The sequence below is a fragment of the Tiliqua scincoides genome, chromosome 4 (genome assembly GCF_035046505.1).
Source record: "Tiliqua scincoides isolate rTilSci1 chromosome 4, rTilSci1.hap2, whole genome shotgun sequence".
Classification (NCBI taxonomy): domain Eukaryota; kingdom Metazoa; phylum Chordata; class Lepidosauria; order Squamata; family Scincidae; genus Tiliqua; species Tiliqua scincoides.
The window spans coordinates 191,771,921-191,785,357 of record NC_089824.1 but is presented as its reverse complement, the minus strand read 5'-3'; the positions used below and the strand labels follow the sequence as shown (position 1 = coordinate 191,785,357).

The window sequence follows — 13,437 nt, the reverse complement described above, 5'->3', positions numbered from 1 at the left end:
TAATGAATGGAATAACTAGCTGAAAACACAGCTGCACACCTTACAGCAGTCTGCACTGCTCACTCTTCGCAAAGGTATAATTATTCCTCTCTTTTAAATGCAGATGATGGAAAACTGTCATTTGAAGAGTTTAAGAATTGCTGTGCTGACGGTATCCTCAGCTCTGAAGAACTGTGGGAGTTGTTCAATGGCATTGACAGACGTCATTCAGAGTAAGTTCTAGTCTACCAGTATTAGACAAGGGAATCTCAAGCAGTCTGTAAAATACAGTCTCCCTCCTCTAACAGCTGCACTGTAGCAGTATGGTAGATGGGGCAGCAGAAGTTCCCAAGGGCAAAATGGTTAGGATGTTGGAACAGGACCAGGGAGGCTTAAGAGCCAAGGGCAATCCCAGTGTTTACAAAACAGGATTGTTACAAGAAGGGGAAAAAAGTGGTGACTGGAAAAACCAATATTTGATTCTCAGTGGGGAGTATCTACAAGAGGGCTTGGGGAGAGAGATTATATTGATGACCTCCTTGAAGGTAAGTAGCAGTAAGATGTAAATAAAAATGGGCCAGTTACATTCATACTGAAATAATGGTAAAACTATCCCTTGGAATTGCTAGTTACCGAATGGAAGAAAGGATATTAAGAAAGATGGCATCAAAGATTTTGAAGTCATTGTCTATCCAACACGTTCTTGTTTGCATTTAAAAACCCCTGATTAAATTGGGCTTCATTGATATGTGATGTAAATCTCCATTTTTTACAATACCGAAGACATAATTATGTTGCGATGAAAGTAAACAATGATCTGTGCAATCATCTATTGTTGCATTCCACTTAGGTTTTTTTTTTTTTGGGGGGGGGGGGTCCTATTGCACTGTGTTGTTTCTGGTGTATGTAAAAGATTCTGCCTTAATTTAGAGTTAGACTAGATGACCTTCAGCCTTTGTCCAAATTTACAGAGCTCTGATTTTATAACTCGGTGGGACTACAGTATTGTTGGCCTATGAGTCACATAAGTCTGTTCTAAGCTTGTCTGAGAGGACCAAAGAGCTTGAGGATGCTACTTGGTGAGCCTGGGAATTAAAAGAGCTTTAAAAATAGTTCATATTCTGATTGTAATTAAGATAGCATGTTCACTTCACAGTCGCGCGTCTGAGTTGCATGGATCAAAATCTTCTTTGCTATTTTTGTCCAGAAGTGGATGAAACTGGCATGCACATTCAATGTGAAAGATGTATGCAAGATTTTTTTTTTTTTTGCTTTTGAGCAATATGACTCAATCACAGCATAACAGAAATGGAGGAGTTGTGCTGTGAGAAAATCAACCTTTCTGCTGTGTAAGCTCAGCTTGGATCCTTGGCCTGAATGGACAGCATCTAGACAAGAAAGGGACTTGAACAGCTTGAAAATGACAACTTCAGTACCATCATGACAGTGTTTATTGCAAAACCTTATAGTGGCCATCCCTGTTGCAAGCAGCAAGTCAGGAATAAAAAGAAATTTCTTCTTCCAGAAGAACGAGCAATGCCAGCCCTTGTTCTCAGCTGCTCCTCAGTGTTCAGAAGCAGGAGATTCTGGTGCTCTGCATGACTTCCTCTCTCATAGTTATGGATTCCTCTTTCCTGTTCTAAATTGTCCTATCTCTCTGCAATATCCAGTCATTTTCCCTCCAAGGATGGTACAATTTTTGTTCTTTTCAGCTTCATGCTGCTTCTGGCACTATGTTCCTGTCCTTAAAGATGGACCTTGCAGTGCTGGTGAAGCAGGTCCTCAAAATCCATGCATCAAAACAACATCTTACCTTCCTGGTGGAATGAAGATTTCATGTCTCCATCTGCTCTTCAGCCCTGCTAGAAGGAACCACCTGGAAGGGCATAATGCAGTGGTTCCCAAAATGTGAGCTGTGGCTCCATGGAGAGTCGCTGAAACCCGTCAGGGGAGCTGTGGAATCCTTGTGAGAAACCTGCCATCCTACACAATGTATAGGATTGAAGCCCTAATGGGGAGCCGTGGCCAGTGGCCCAGTAGGTCTAGAGAGACACCAGTTGAAAAAGTTTGGGAACTGCTGGCATTATGAGTCACCTGTATGTAGGCCACTGCCACCATATCCAGTAAAGGCACAAGGCAATAACAGTTAGGAATGGGCAACAACTTTATTGATGTTAGAATCTGCAGAATGATTTCCTAACCAAAACTCCTCCCCCAAAGGCATGCAGACTTAAATCTCTCCAGGCTCCAGGATGTTTCCATCCCTTTGTCTCTGTCCTGGGTGAATATCTGCACCTTGGCCAGAGCAGTTGGCCATCCATGTACTGGTCCTACTCTCTTTGCCTTTGGATAAGCAAGTTTCATGTCCATTTCATACCCTCAAGCTGAGAGGTGTTTGTTTCTGGTGAACAGGATATGATTACAGCCTAAGGGCCCAATCCTATTCAATGCTGGTGCAGCCCCAAAGAAAGGGAACAAAATTATCTTACCTGGAAGTCGGGTTTTTTTGCCTTCTTGGTCTGAGCCAGGCAGATGTCATGGACAGATGTCTGCAGCCTCTGCTGGGCTCAGAGGACCCTCCAGAGGCGATGGGAGCTCTGCTCCCTTTGCTTGCAAAGGTTAGGGGGACATTCACTGGTATCCATGGTTTCAGTTAACCACAGTGGGTTCCGGAATGGAACCCTATGGACATCGGGGCACTCCTGTACTCTATTTGTGGCCTTCTCCACAAGCTTGCATTGTACCAATGCTGGAAAGTCATCGTGGAGCTCCTTAGAATATAATGCTGTGAAAGGCATGTGTGTGTGTGATCACATGGCAATCCTTCTATAGGTTGAACATATCAAGATGACCTAGTGCTACATGCTGAGGCAGACATATGTATACACAGCTGCCAGTATTACTTTGCTAATCATTTTACAGATCAGCTTTTGACTCCTGATCGCAACTTACTTCAAAGCTGTCATTGTAGCAAAAACTCGGCACCAGATAACTGAAAACTGCCAATGTCACTTTTGAGAAGAGAAAAGTGCTGAGTCACATGAATTGGCCCCAAGTGACTGAAACCCAATTCCAGCTGGGATTCAGGGTAAAAGCTCAGGGGCCACAGGGTGTGATTCCTAGAAAGACTTGGGCCCTGTCACAGAATCTTGTGCAAATTACGCACAGAAACAAATGTGTTTCGGCTCATCTTGCTCAGTCAAGTGAGTGAAGAGCTGGCCTGTTTATCTTTTCCAGAGAAACTCATTTCATGCCTGTAAAATAAATTAGGTTTCAATAAGGGAGCAATACAGACTGAGGGTGTCAGCCTGAGTCAAATTTTGCAGTGTGTTTGTGTACAGAAATCCTTGGCTGAAAGAGTCAGCTGTAGGCATGAGGAGCTGAGCAGGTCAGGCTTGAGCACAAGGGAAGATGCCAACAAACACTGGTGACATTGCAACTGCAACTCTCCCAAAGTGCTGTTTCAGTGTGTGGTGTCCTTGGACGTCACCACAGCAGAGCCACTCATCCTTGTGTTGGAATAGAGACTGGAAATAAAACAATGAGTTCCAGCAAGTTCAAAGTTATTTGAGAGCAACTTTGTTCCCTATAGTGTACACAGATGATACAGAGAGATGTGGCATGTTCCAACAGGCCACACGTGCACTATGCAGCAGTCCCAGAAGAAGGGGGTTCCACGTCTTTGCCTAGGAGCATTGTGACACAGTAGAGGGGTATCAGTGTGCATGCTTGCTGTCCAGCCAGGTGCACCAGGATCACCACTAATGCCAATGGCCTGTGCCTGTGTAGTGGAGCACACCTATGTAGAGCTGATGCAGGTGCCATAGTCTTTGCAGCACCTGCTGTTAAGGGAATAGAAGACACCTTCTGTTATGTATAGTGAATGTGCCAAAGTGAATCTTTTACTTAGATTTTACTTAGTAGTTGGCTATGTTCAATCTCCTGTTCCATTATATTGAATATTTTTTCATACTTCTTTGTTACCCAACACAAAGCCAAATGATAAATCCAGCCTTTCATGTGTGCCTCCTTGGTTTGCTTGTAAGATTTCCTGCATATATCTTATACCCTCTTCTTATATCACCATCCAGCAGTTCCAGCCTCTTCCTATGTACCAGACACCCTCAGAAGCTGCAGCTACAACTAGTGCTTCTTTTGTTCCATTGTTGCCTCTGCTCAAACAGGTTTTGCAAGTTTTTGAAAAGCCTGTTGCCCCTATTTGCTGGAATCAAAATGAGATGAACCATATTCAAATCTCCCCCCCCCCTAAAAAAAAAAAACAACCATTGTCTATTGCCAGCCACAGACTGTAAGGGAACACACAGCCTATTTGATCTCTGCATTTTTCCACACCACAGTAGGGGTTCATTTCCTACCACTTGTTTCCCAGTAACCAAGCCGCAAGGAGGTTAGCAACCAAGAAGCCACCTGCAGGTTAGTCAACGCTGCTGCTGTCATCTATACAGATCTCAATATCTGCCATCGGCAAGCTGGTGAACAGGTATACTAACTCCTGTTCTTGGGGGGCAAGAAAGTGTTTTGATTCAGCATGAAAGCAGCCATCTGTTTTCCTCTTCTTGCACTGAATCTCAATGGTTGCTGTAATGTAATAACCAGTTATGCCTCCTGGGCATTTGTTGTTGCTGAAAGCACCCGTAGAGGCTGTGGAGCAAAAGCAAGTGATTCTCCTGACTGTCGTCTGTAGGCTGCAGACACATCAGGAGTTACAGTAGCTGTTAGCATGAACTGACTTGGGAATGGAGTGCGCTACCATATAATGCCTCAGTTTTTTGGGAGCCTTGTATATTGCATTAACTAATATGTGGAAACTGATACAATTTAAGCCCAGGAAAGAAAATCCTTGGCTTCCAGCTCAGGAAAAAGAAGCTTTCTGAGTAGACACTGTTTGTTAAGCAGTGGCCAGGATAGCTGGCCTTTCTCACCAGAGCACCATATAACCAGGGCTCCTCTAAAGGAGCAAATGAGATGTGACATCAAGCATGTTCTTTGGTCCTTTTTCAACAAATGTAAACAGGTGCAGCAGAGGGAGGAAGGCAGCATCAAGATCATGGCTGGAAGAGGGCCTGACCCCTTTTCTGCCACCATAATCCCAATCTGGATTGCCCCACAGCTCTTGTTTGCCGTTATTGCTTTCTGCCCCATACCAAAAGCACCCGCAGGTGCAGATGTAAGTCAGGACTGCAGGGAGGGAGAAGGGTTTAAGCCCCCCTCCTCCAACTTGCAGTTCCAATTGAGGTTAGAGGCATCCAATCCGTTAACAAAAAATTCTTTCAAAACACACACACACACAAACACTGACACACACACACAAGGTCAAGTCAGTGATTGACATCAGAATCTGGTTTGGCCTTGAGTAATGCTTTCAGTGTCTGGGGTTACTCCTGGAATAGGCAAAATAATAACAGCTGAGCTGATAGCCAATTACATAAATGTTAATAGTTAATCAATTGTGCATATGCATTGTCATCAGTTAATTTTCTCTTTGAATGTGTTCAGTTGTGTGTGGAAAAAAAAATGTTCCAAAGGAAGAGAAAAAGCCTTCTTTATAGCTGATGCATCCATGTTTTGCACCTGTTTAATTCAGGGCATGATGTTTGTCTTCAACCATTTGTATGTGTATGGACTATTGCTGCTGTCTCTGCTCATGTTTTGCTTGTTTTTGTTGTTAGACTTTTTAGTGTGCCAATAAGAGTAAGCTCCCTCTCCCTTCTCCCTCTGCCCAAAGGAACTCAGTAAAGCAGACTATAGTATACTGTCTCTATCCTATTGTATCCTCACTGCAACCCTGTGAGATGGGTTAGGTTGAGAGAGCAGTGCATAGCCCGAGGTCACCCACAGCCCAATCCTGAGCTCCCAGGGCTGCAGTGGCCCCAAAATGGCTGCTGCTGCATTAAATGGATGTTGGACAGCCGCCTGCGTCTCCCGATGTCTCGATGTCTTCTTGGGGGAGAATGTCACCCCCTTCCCTTTGGTAAGGGACAAAGCCTCTCAATGGGCTTCTCCAGTGGTTCCCAATCTTTAGGAGCTCACGGAGCACTGGGGCAAAAATGAGAATTATTGTGGACCACACTATTCCCCTGCACACAAAAAATACAATTAAATTCGTAATAATTAGAGAATATTTGTTAGAGATTTATTATTTATAGAGAAGATTTCTAGGTTGCTGCTTTTGTGGCCAGCCGTGGCTGCAGGTCATCTGTTCTCTGCTGTCTCTGGTGGTCTGTGAGGAAGCATCTCCCAAGTCAATGCCCCTCCCAGACTACTAGAGATGGTGGAGAATGGACTGCCCACAGCTATTTAGCCAGTGCAGAGTAAAGAAGCCCCATGTCGGCCCAGGAGGCCCGACTCAGGGCTTTGGATCCGGCAGAGCTGTCCCACCCCCTCCCACCCCACCTTCCCCTCGCTCTCCTCCCGCCCTGGAATGCCTCCTTCCATGCTCACTCACCGTTCCGTCACCCTGCGCTCTATCACACCACTGTGAAAAGGGTTTCCTTTTGCATACCTGGGGGTTGCTATGGCCCTCCTGATGGTGCCGGACCCCCTCTGCAAGCCCCCTTGCACCTCAGAATGTCCCCTTGATGCAATCGCAACCCACTTCTGGTTTTTGTTGTGAAATCAGAATTGGGCTGCAACTGCGTAAGGCAGCCGTTCTGAGGCATGGGGAGGGCCTGGACCCTCTGGAGGGCCATAGCGATCCCCAGATGTTTGGAAAATTCCTTTTTCATGGCAGCAGCAGGATTGCAGAAGTGCCGTCACCCCCCCCCCTCTGCAGAGGGACCACCCTTACAGTTGTACCAACTTTTGAGTAAAGTTTGAGAGCCACTGCCTTAAGCAATTTACACAGAGCTGTGCTTTGATTATCTACTGCTCTTACACCCAGTGCCATTGTGAAAGGGAAAAACCACTGTTTACAAATCAAATTATTGGTCTTAGCCTATAAAGCCCTTAACCTGGAACCAAGTTACCTGAAGGACTGCATTCTCCTACGTCAGTCTGCTTAGTCCCTGTGATCTGAATCAGAGGCCTTACCTTCTGGCCTGCCATTAAGAGATTGGTCGACAAGCAATGGTCCCAGATCTGTATAGCACTCACACTTTTTGGTTTTAAGAAGAAATGAAAAACATTTTTATTTGCAAGGTTTCCCTAACACTATAACTGTTTATGGGGTTTTAGGTTATTTTAGTACAGTATTTATATTTTTTTACAGGAATTGTACGTTTATGATTTATTTTTCATTCTAATTTTTTTTTTTTGTAAACTGCTTTGATCTCTGAGAAGAGCTGTCTAAAAATTTTAGAGCCATCTACAAAATTAAGTAAATAAATAAAAAGAAGATCAGGGCTGCCTGGGGCAAGATGGGAAATGGAGAATCAATCAATCACAGTCCTAGAGAAAGCAAAAGACAATATACTTGAGGAAACAGAGTGACAGAGGAACTGGTGGGAAGCAGAATGATGGGGTAGGGATGTACATGCCTGTCACAATACAGATCTAAATTTAGATAGAATAACAGTACCTAGGAATGCTCTTTTGTAAGTGAATTGAAAGAGGAAGCATGTGTCTCTAGCGGTTCATCCTTTAAGGAATCATGGAGGTAGGGAGGTGGAAACAGCACATTATGTTCCATGCATATTTCAGAGCTGAATTTTTTTCTGAGAAGGGCACCAACAGTCATGGAAAAAAAGATGTTGTATCCCCAGAAATGTTGCACCTCCAACTTTGGTGGTACTACTTCCATTAATGGTATCTCGATCCTGGCCTGGAGCAATTTTTCCAAAATAAATCATTTTTAACCTACTTTTAATCTTTAGCAACAAGAAACCACCTGAAAAGTAACTGGATGTTTATGAGATTGTGCAGAAAGTTTTTTAACTGTGTCTGGCCATGATGGAGGTGTTGAGTGCTGCCTGACTCTATTGGGAGTTACTCAAGGTAATCTAGGGAAGAAGAGGGCATACAGGAGGGACCTGTGGTTGTGCAAGTAAGATCATTCCTGGGGTTTTGACCTGGCAGGGTGCTGGTTTCCTAGAAAAGGAAGTTATTGTGCTTGAATGACTTTTCAGTGTCCTTGTCTAATGTGAAGGGAGGCTGAGCAAATGCAAACAAAAAACACATCTCTTGGAAGAGCTATTTGGTGCTGACACTTGTCCGATTAGCAATCTTTTTGCAATCAGCCTGACCCAAGGAAATTGATTTGGTCTGGTCTGGTGGGATTCATTTCCTGTGCGCATCGCAGAGAAGAACCCAGTTACAGTCACATATGAGATTTGTTTCGCCACAAGAGAAATGGACAGAGATAAGATGCAGCAGACTTCTTATAATATATGCATCAATGTCAGCAAAGAGAGAGACAGCCTACAGAGTTTTGGTCTACTTGTGCCCTCTCAGGTACAGTGTCATAGTTCAAAAACGGGAAAATAAGCAGGTATAGAAAGTTCAAACCATTTGCTTCAAAGTATCATCTTACCCAAAGCAGCAAAGAATCATCTTACACAAAAGTTCAGTGTGCTGATCCTTAGATGTATCTCCTTTACCAAATGTAGATGATAAAACCCTCTTTTCCTTCAGGGCAATTGGACACGTTCTGAAGTGGAAGACAAAATCTAGAAACAACAGTATAGTAATTTGTAGCAGAGGTTTCTGTGGGAACATAAGAAGAGCCCTCCTGGATCAGACCAGAGTTCCGTCTGGTTGAGCATCTGGTTTTGTATAGTGGCCAACCAGATACCTCTGAGTAGCTGAGTATTAGCACCTGCTAAAATTCCCTCTTCTACACAATTGTTAAAGGTCTAGGAGCCCTGAAGTTGAAAGTTTGGTCATGCTTGTCATGAAAAGATGGGATGCATCCCTCAGATTATATGGTGGCAGAATATATTGGGAGAGCCTTATCCCTGATGGAGTAATGTGTTGCTTGTGCACACTTACCTTCATTGTGGGTAGTCTTGACATCAATAATAAAAGCCAGGACAACCAAGCATAGTTTCGGAGATGGATTTCAGCTGTTTCCTTGTAAGTCATCGTCGCCTAGTATCCCAGTATGAGTTCTGCCCTCACAGCATCCCTGTAATGGGAAGAGCTTTGCATCAGTATGATTTATTGGGTGCGAATGAGACATAAGACAAGAGATGGATCTCTTTTTGGCTGGTGGGTATGAAAGATGCTGGTTTCATTTTCACTAGCAGATTGGCACAGGGGAAAAAAATACTGATCTTTAGACATAGCAAAAACCTTGACTGTACATGGGAATGGAGGGACTGGGTCAGAAAGGCTGGGTTTTATGCTTCCCAGTGTTCTTTTCTTCCCTTGGGGGAAAGGCTGACATCTGGGAAGATGAATATTTTAAATCCCTCATTCATTATATTGCCTTCTTTCCATGCACCCACAGAGAGTCACACTTAGCTTCCGTCTTTGATTGGATGCGGCAGTGATGATGGCTGGCTAAACATTCTGGCTAAGTAGATTGCATCTGAAAAAAATAAACATTTTAGAGTGTTTGTCCTGAAAATGTTTTTAGAATTCACTGTTGATGTACAGTGAATTCACTCAGAAGGTGGTTGGTCTGTGGAACTCCTTGCCACAGGATGTGGTGACGGCATCTGGCCTACATGCACTGGCATCGCTAGGGGGTGCGGGCCGCACTGGGTAATGCTCCAGGGGGGTGACACGCCCTGGGGGGAGGACACACTAACATCGCAGAGCGAGGAGCTACTGTGTCATGCCATACACCTTTGGATGCGGAATGGCCGGCGGAGTGCAATGCCAAAAGCAGAATCGAAATAGCACCTTTCGTTCAAAAGTTATGGCCAAAAAACCGGAAGGAAAAAATGAATGGAAAGTGAAAGTGAGCCGTACCGCGTGTTTACTCGCGAGTACCCATGCTTGTCATAGTCCATCGGGAAGGGCAGGCTGAGAGGACTTCAACGACACCAAAATGGTCCCAATCCAATGAATGCAACCTCCCCAAAACACCCAAGAAGGTCCAATCCCTCCCAGCTGCGAATCTGAGCGTGTGTGTTTGTGTGTGTGTGTGTGTGTGTGTGTGTGAGAGAGAGAGAGAGAGAGAGAGAGAGACTCTACAAGTTTTCAAAATCACTAAAATCAGAATTTGGAGGAATAATACCAGCATGTTATATATCAATCAATGCATAATTTCATGCAGAATGCAATGAAACAAACCACATTGAAATATCTGTGTTCTAACAAAAGGTACAGCCAAAAAACCAGTGGGAGCAGGGCGCATAGGGTAACTTGCAGGCCTCCCGCATCGGGTGATGTAAATCCTAGTGATGCCACTGCCTACTTGCCTTTAAAAGAGGATTGGACAAGTTTCTGGAGGAAAAATCCATTACGGGGTACAAGCCATGATGTGTATGCGCAACCTCCTGATTTTAGAAATGGGCTATGTCAGAATGCCAATGCAAGGGAGGGCACCAGGATGAGGTCTCTTGTTGTCTGGTGTGCTCCCTGGGGCATTTGGTGGGCTGCTGTGAGATACAGGAAGCTGGACTAGATGGGCCTATGGCCTGATCCAGTGGGGCTGTTCTCCTGTTCTTATGTTCTTACAGAGATGATGCAGGTGCGTTGATTTTGCAAACCACAAAATTAAAGTTGCAGGCAATTCTGGTGTCCACCGAAATATCCTATTCTGTGTATAGATCAATGATAGTAGAGCATGTGCTGGGACTTGTAATGAAAGTACATCATAGGTTTCCTTGGGATACTTTCCTGAGTATACTTACAGGTAGAAATTCTTTCTGAACATATAGTTTAAATCTGCTACATCTAAAAGCTGCATCATGATGGGAACTGCATCTTCATCTTTTCCCATTTTCTACTCAGCACTAATGCCAAAGGAGGCATATTTTCCATAAAGAAGGCACACATTTGGTAGAGAAGGCCATGCTATGGTAGGGAGGGGGGACAATCAGACAGCCAGCAAGTTGTAAGTAAAGATTTTTTAATTATCTTGTCATAAGCTACCTGATAGCCTATGGGTCTCCTCGGATCCACCCCAGCTCTTTTGCTGGAGTAAGTCCAAAGAGGGGAAGGGAATGAGGCAGGTTGAAAATATGGGGATAGGTTCCAGCATGCTCCTTTGCTGCTGAAATCCAACCTCTCTAGCCTGTTGCCTCCCCCCTGCCCCAGGCAGTGGTGGATCTGGGGTGGGTGAAACAGAGCAAATGCTCTGGGTGTTGAATCTCCCTTGACTCCAGGACCACGTGGGAAGCATTCTGAGACTCCTGAAGAGATTGGAAACTTCAGGGAAGCCTCAGTACACTTCCCCGGTCAGTGCTGGAGTCACACGAGGTTCTGTCTCTCTGGGAGATGGCACCGTGTGTGGGGGGTGGGGTGCGGCATCATGGACCTTTACCCCAGGAAAGGCAAGGGGTAAGTGTTACTGGCCCCAGGCTAAACCTCTCCCAAACCACCCACGAACCATTCATGAACCACCAATGAACCAACCCCTCCATCACCTTTACCTGGGCCAGCAGAGCATTTGGGCATGTGCGGCACATACATAGAGCCGCTGGCAAATTCCAGCAGCGTCTCCATCGTGCATAACAGTGCATAGGGCACCATCATAGGGCTATTTACATTAGCAGATCTTTAGATCTGTTGTAGATGACCCATAGGATTGGGCCGTCTGAAACCTCAGGTGCTCCAGAATACTATACCCCTTTGGTTGTCTGGGAATGTATTGTATTCGTTTTGTAAGAGCACTCTGGGCTTCCAGGGTGTTGGACCAAAACCCAAGAGGGGTTGGGGAGAGGGGAAATGCTGATGCTTGCAGCTCACCAGGAGGAAGTTTGGCAATGCAAAGAAACCGTCAAGCATTCTGTACATCAGTAGCATAGCCAGAGGGGGTAGTAAGTATAGCAGGTACCACAACTCCCCTGTAAGAGGCTCCTCCCAGTCTTCATCGGAGCTGTTTGGGGCAACAACAGCAATATGCAGGCACTCTCCATTCAGCGAGCGCTTGCGCATTGACATTGCTACCCCGAATGGCTCCGACAGTGACTGGGAGGAGCCACTTACATGGGGAGTTGCAGCACCTGCTGTACTTACCGCTCTGCCCCCCTTCTGGCTATACTACTGCTAGACACTGAAAATGTCAAAGGAAAAAATTAGGATCCAAAATGATACACAAGGGAAAGGCCAAATGGAATGGCTGTGTTTCTGTTGTAGATTCTGGGCTGTAAGTATTCTGTTTTGAAGTGCTGGGAATAACTCTTGCTGCCTGGTTTTTCTTGAGGTTCGCCTCGCTGTTAAATAATTCAGCGTTTTAATTATTAATTGGTTAATGTTTGTTACAAATTCAGGAGATGAAAAGGGCTACACAGGTACGAAATGCAGTTGGCTCTCACTGCCAACTTCTTCTTAGGAATGTCCACTTACCTTGTGATGAGATGGTGCCAGTGTTCTATTATTAAGCAGATGTCAGCCATCACGACCAGTTTAAAGAATGCCTTTATAAATCCTCCCAGCCTGGCGGCAAAGATTCAGTCATTGCTTGGAGGTTTTTCAGTTAGGCAAAGGACATTCTGTTTTTTTTAAAAAAATGATTATGCCACAGTGCATAATGTAAATAAAAGAAAATTAAATAAAAGAAAATTAAATAATCTGCTGCAGCCAGAACACTTGCAATATTGGAGGGGAAAAAAGGCATGGCCTCATTGGTTGGGTGGCCACAGAGTGCCAGTTAATAATGCAAATTCTTATTATTGCTATAGTGTTCAAAGCACTCCATAATCAATTGGTTCAGATATACCAGACCACAGTTTGTGCTCACTGTCGCTGAAATTCCAAACCATAATATACGTTTCATATAGACAGGTCCGCCTCGTTTATTCATGGGTTGGAACACACGTATCATGGGTTCTGAATCCGCTGTGGAGGGCCAGACCCAAGTTCCTGGACGTGACCAGAGGTGTTCTCTGGTCATGTCTAGAGGCCTTTTTGAGGCCCTCAGAGGCCATGCAGTGCTTCTGTGGGCCTCAGAATGCTTCCGGAGGTGCTGGAAAGGCACTTATGGTTTTTACACACACTCTAGACGCAACCAGAGAACATCTCTGGTCGCGTCCGGAGGACATATTGGAGTGGACTGGCTTATTCACTTATTCACGAGTTTCCATATCCACGGGGGGTTTAGGAATGTAGGTTTGTGTTCAACCTGCGGATGCCAAGGTCCAACTATATGGGCAAACTACGGTTTGTACAGTTTACCTTTTCCTCTAACTTCTGCAAAAATGCCAGAATGCTACCCCAAACAGAAGTCTTTAAGGCAGTGGTTCTCACTCCTTTAGCACCAGGACCCACTTTTTAGATAGAGAATCTGTCAAGATCCACCAGAAGTGAGGTCATGACCAGAAGTGACATCATCAAGCAGGAAAATTTTTCACAATCCTAGGCTGCAATTCTACCCACACTTACTCAGGA

At 44.8% G+C, this 13,437-nt stretch overlaps 1 protein-coding gene across 1 annotated transcript in view; it reads left to right on the top strand.

Annotated features, from left to right (window-relative positions):
* The window catches only part of NECAB3 (N-terminal EF-hand calcium binding protein 3), a 112,549-nt gene that overhangs the window by 44,202 nt on the left and 54,910 nt on the right, over positions 1–13,437 (top strand). The window contains exon 3 of the mRNA XM_066625134.1: positions 104–212. Within this exon, the coding sequence (XP_066481231.1) occupies positions 104–212 (109 nt within the window). The remainder of the gene's footprint in view (positions 1–103; positions 213–13,437) is intronic.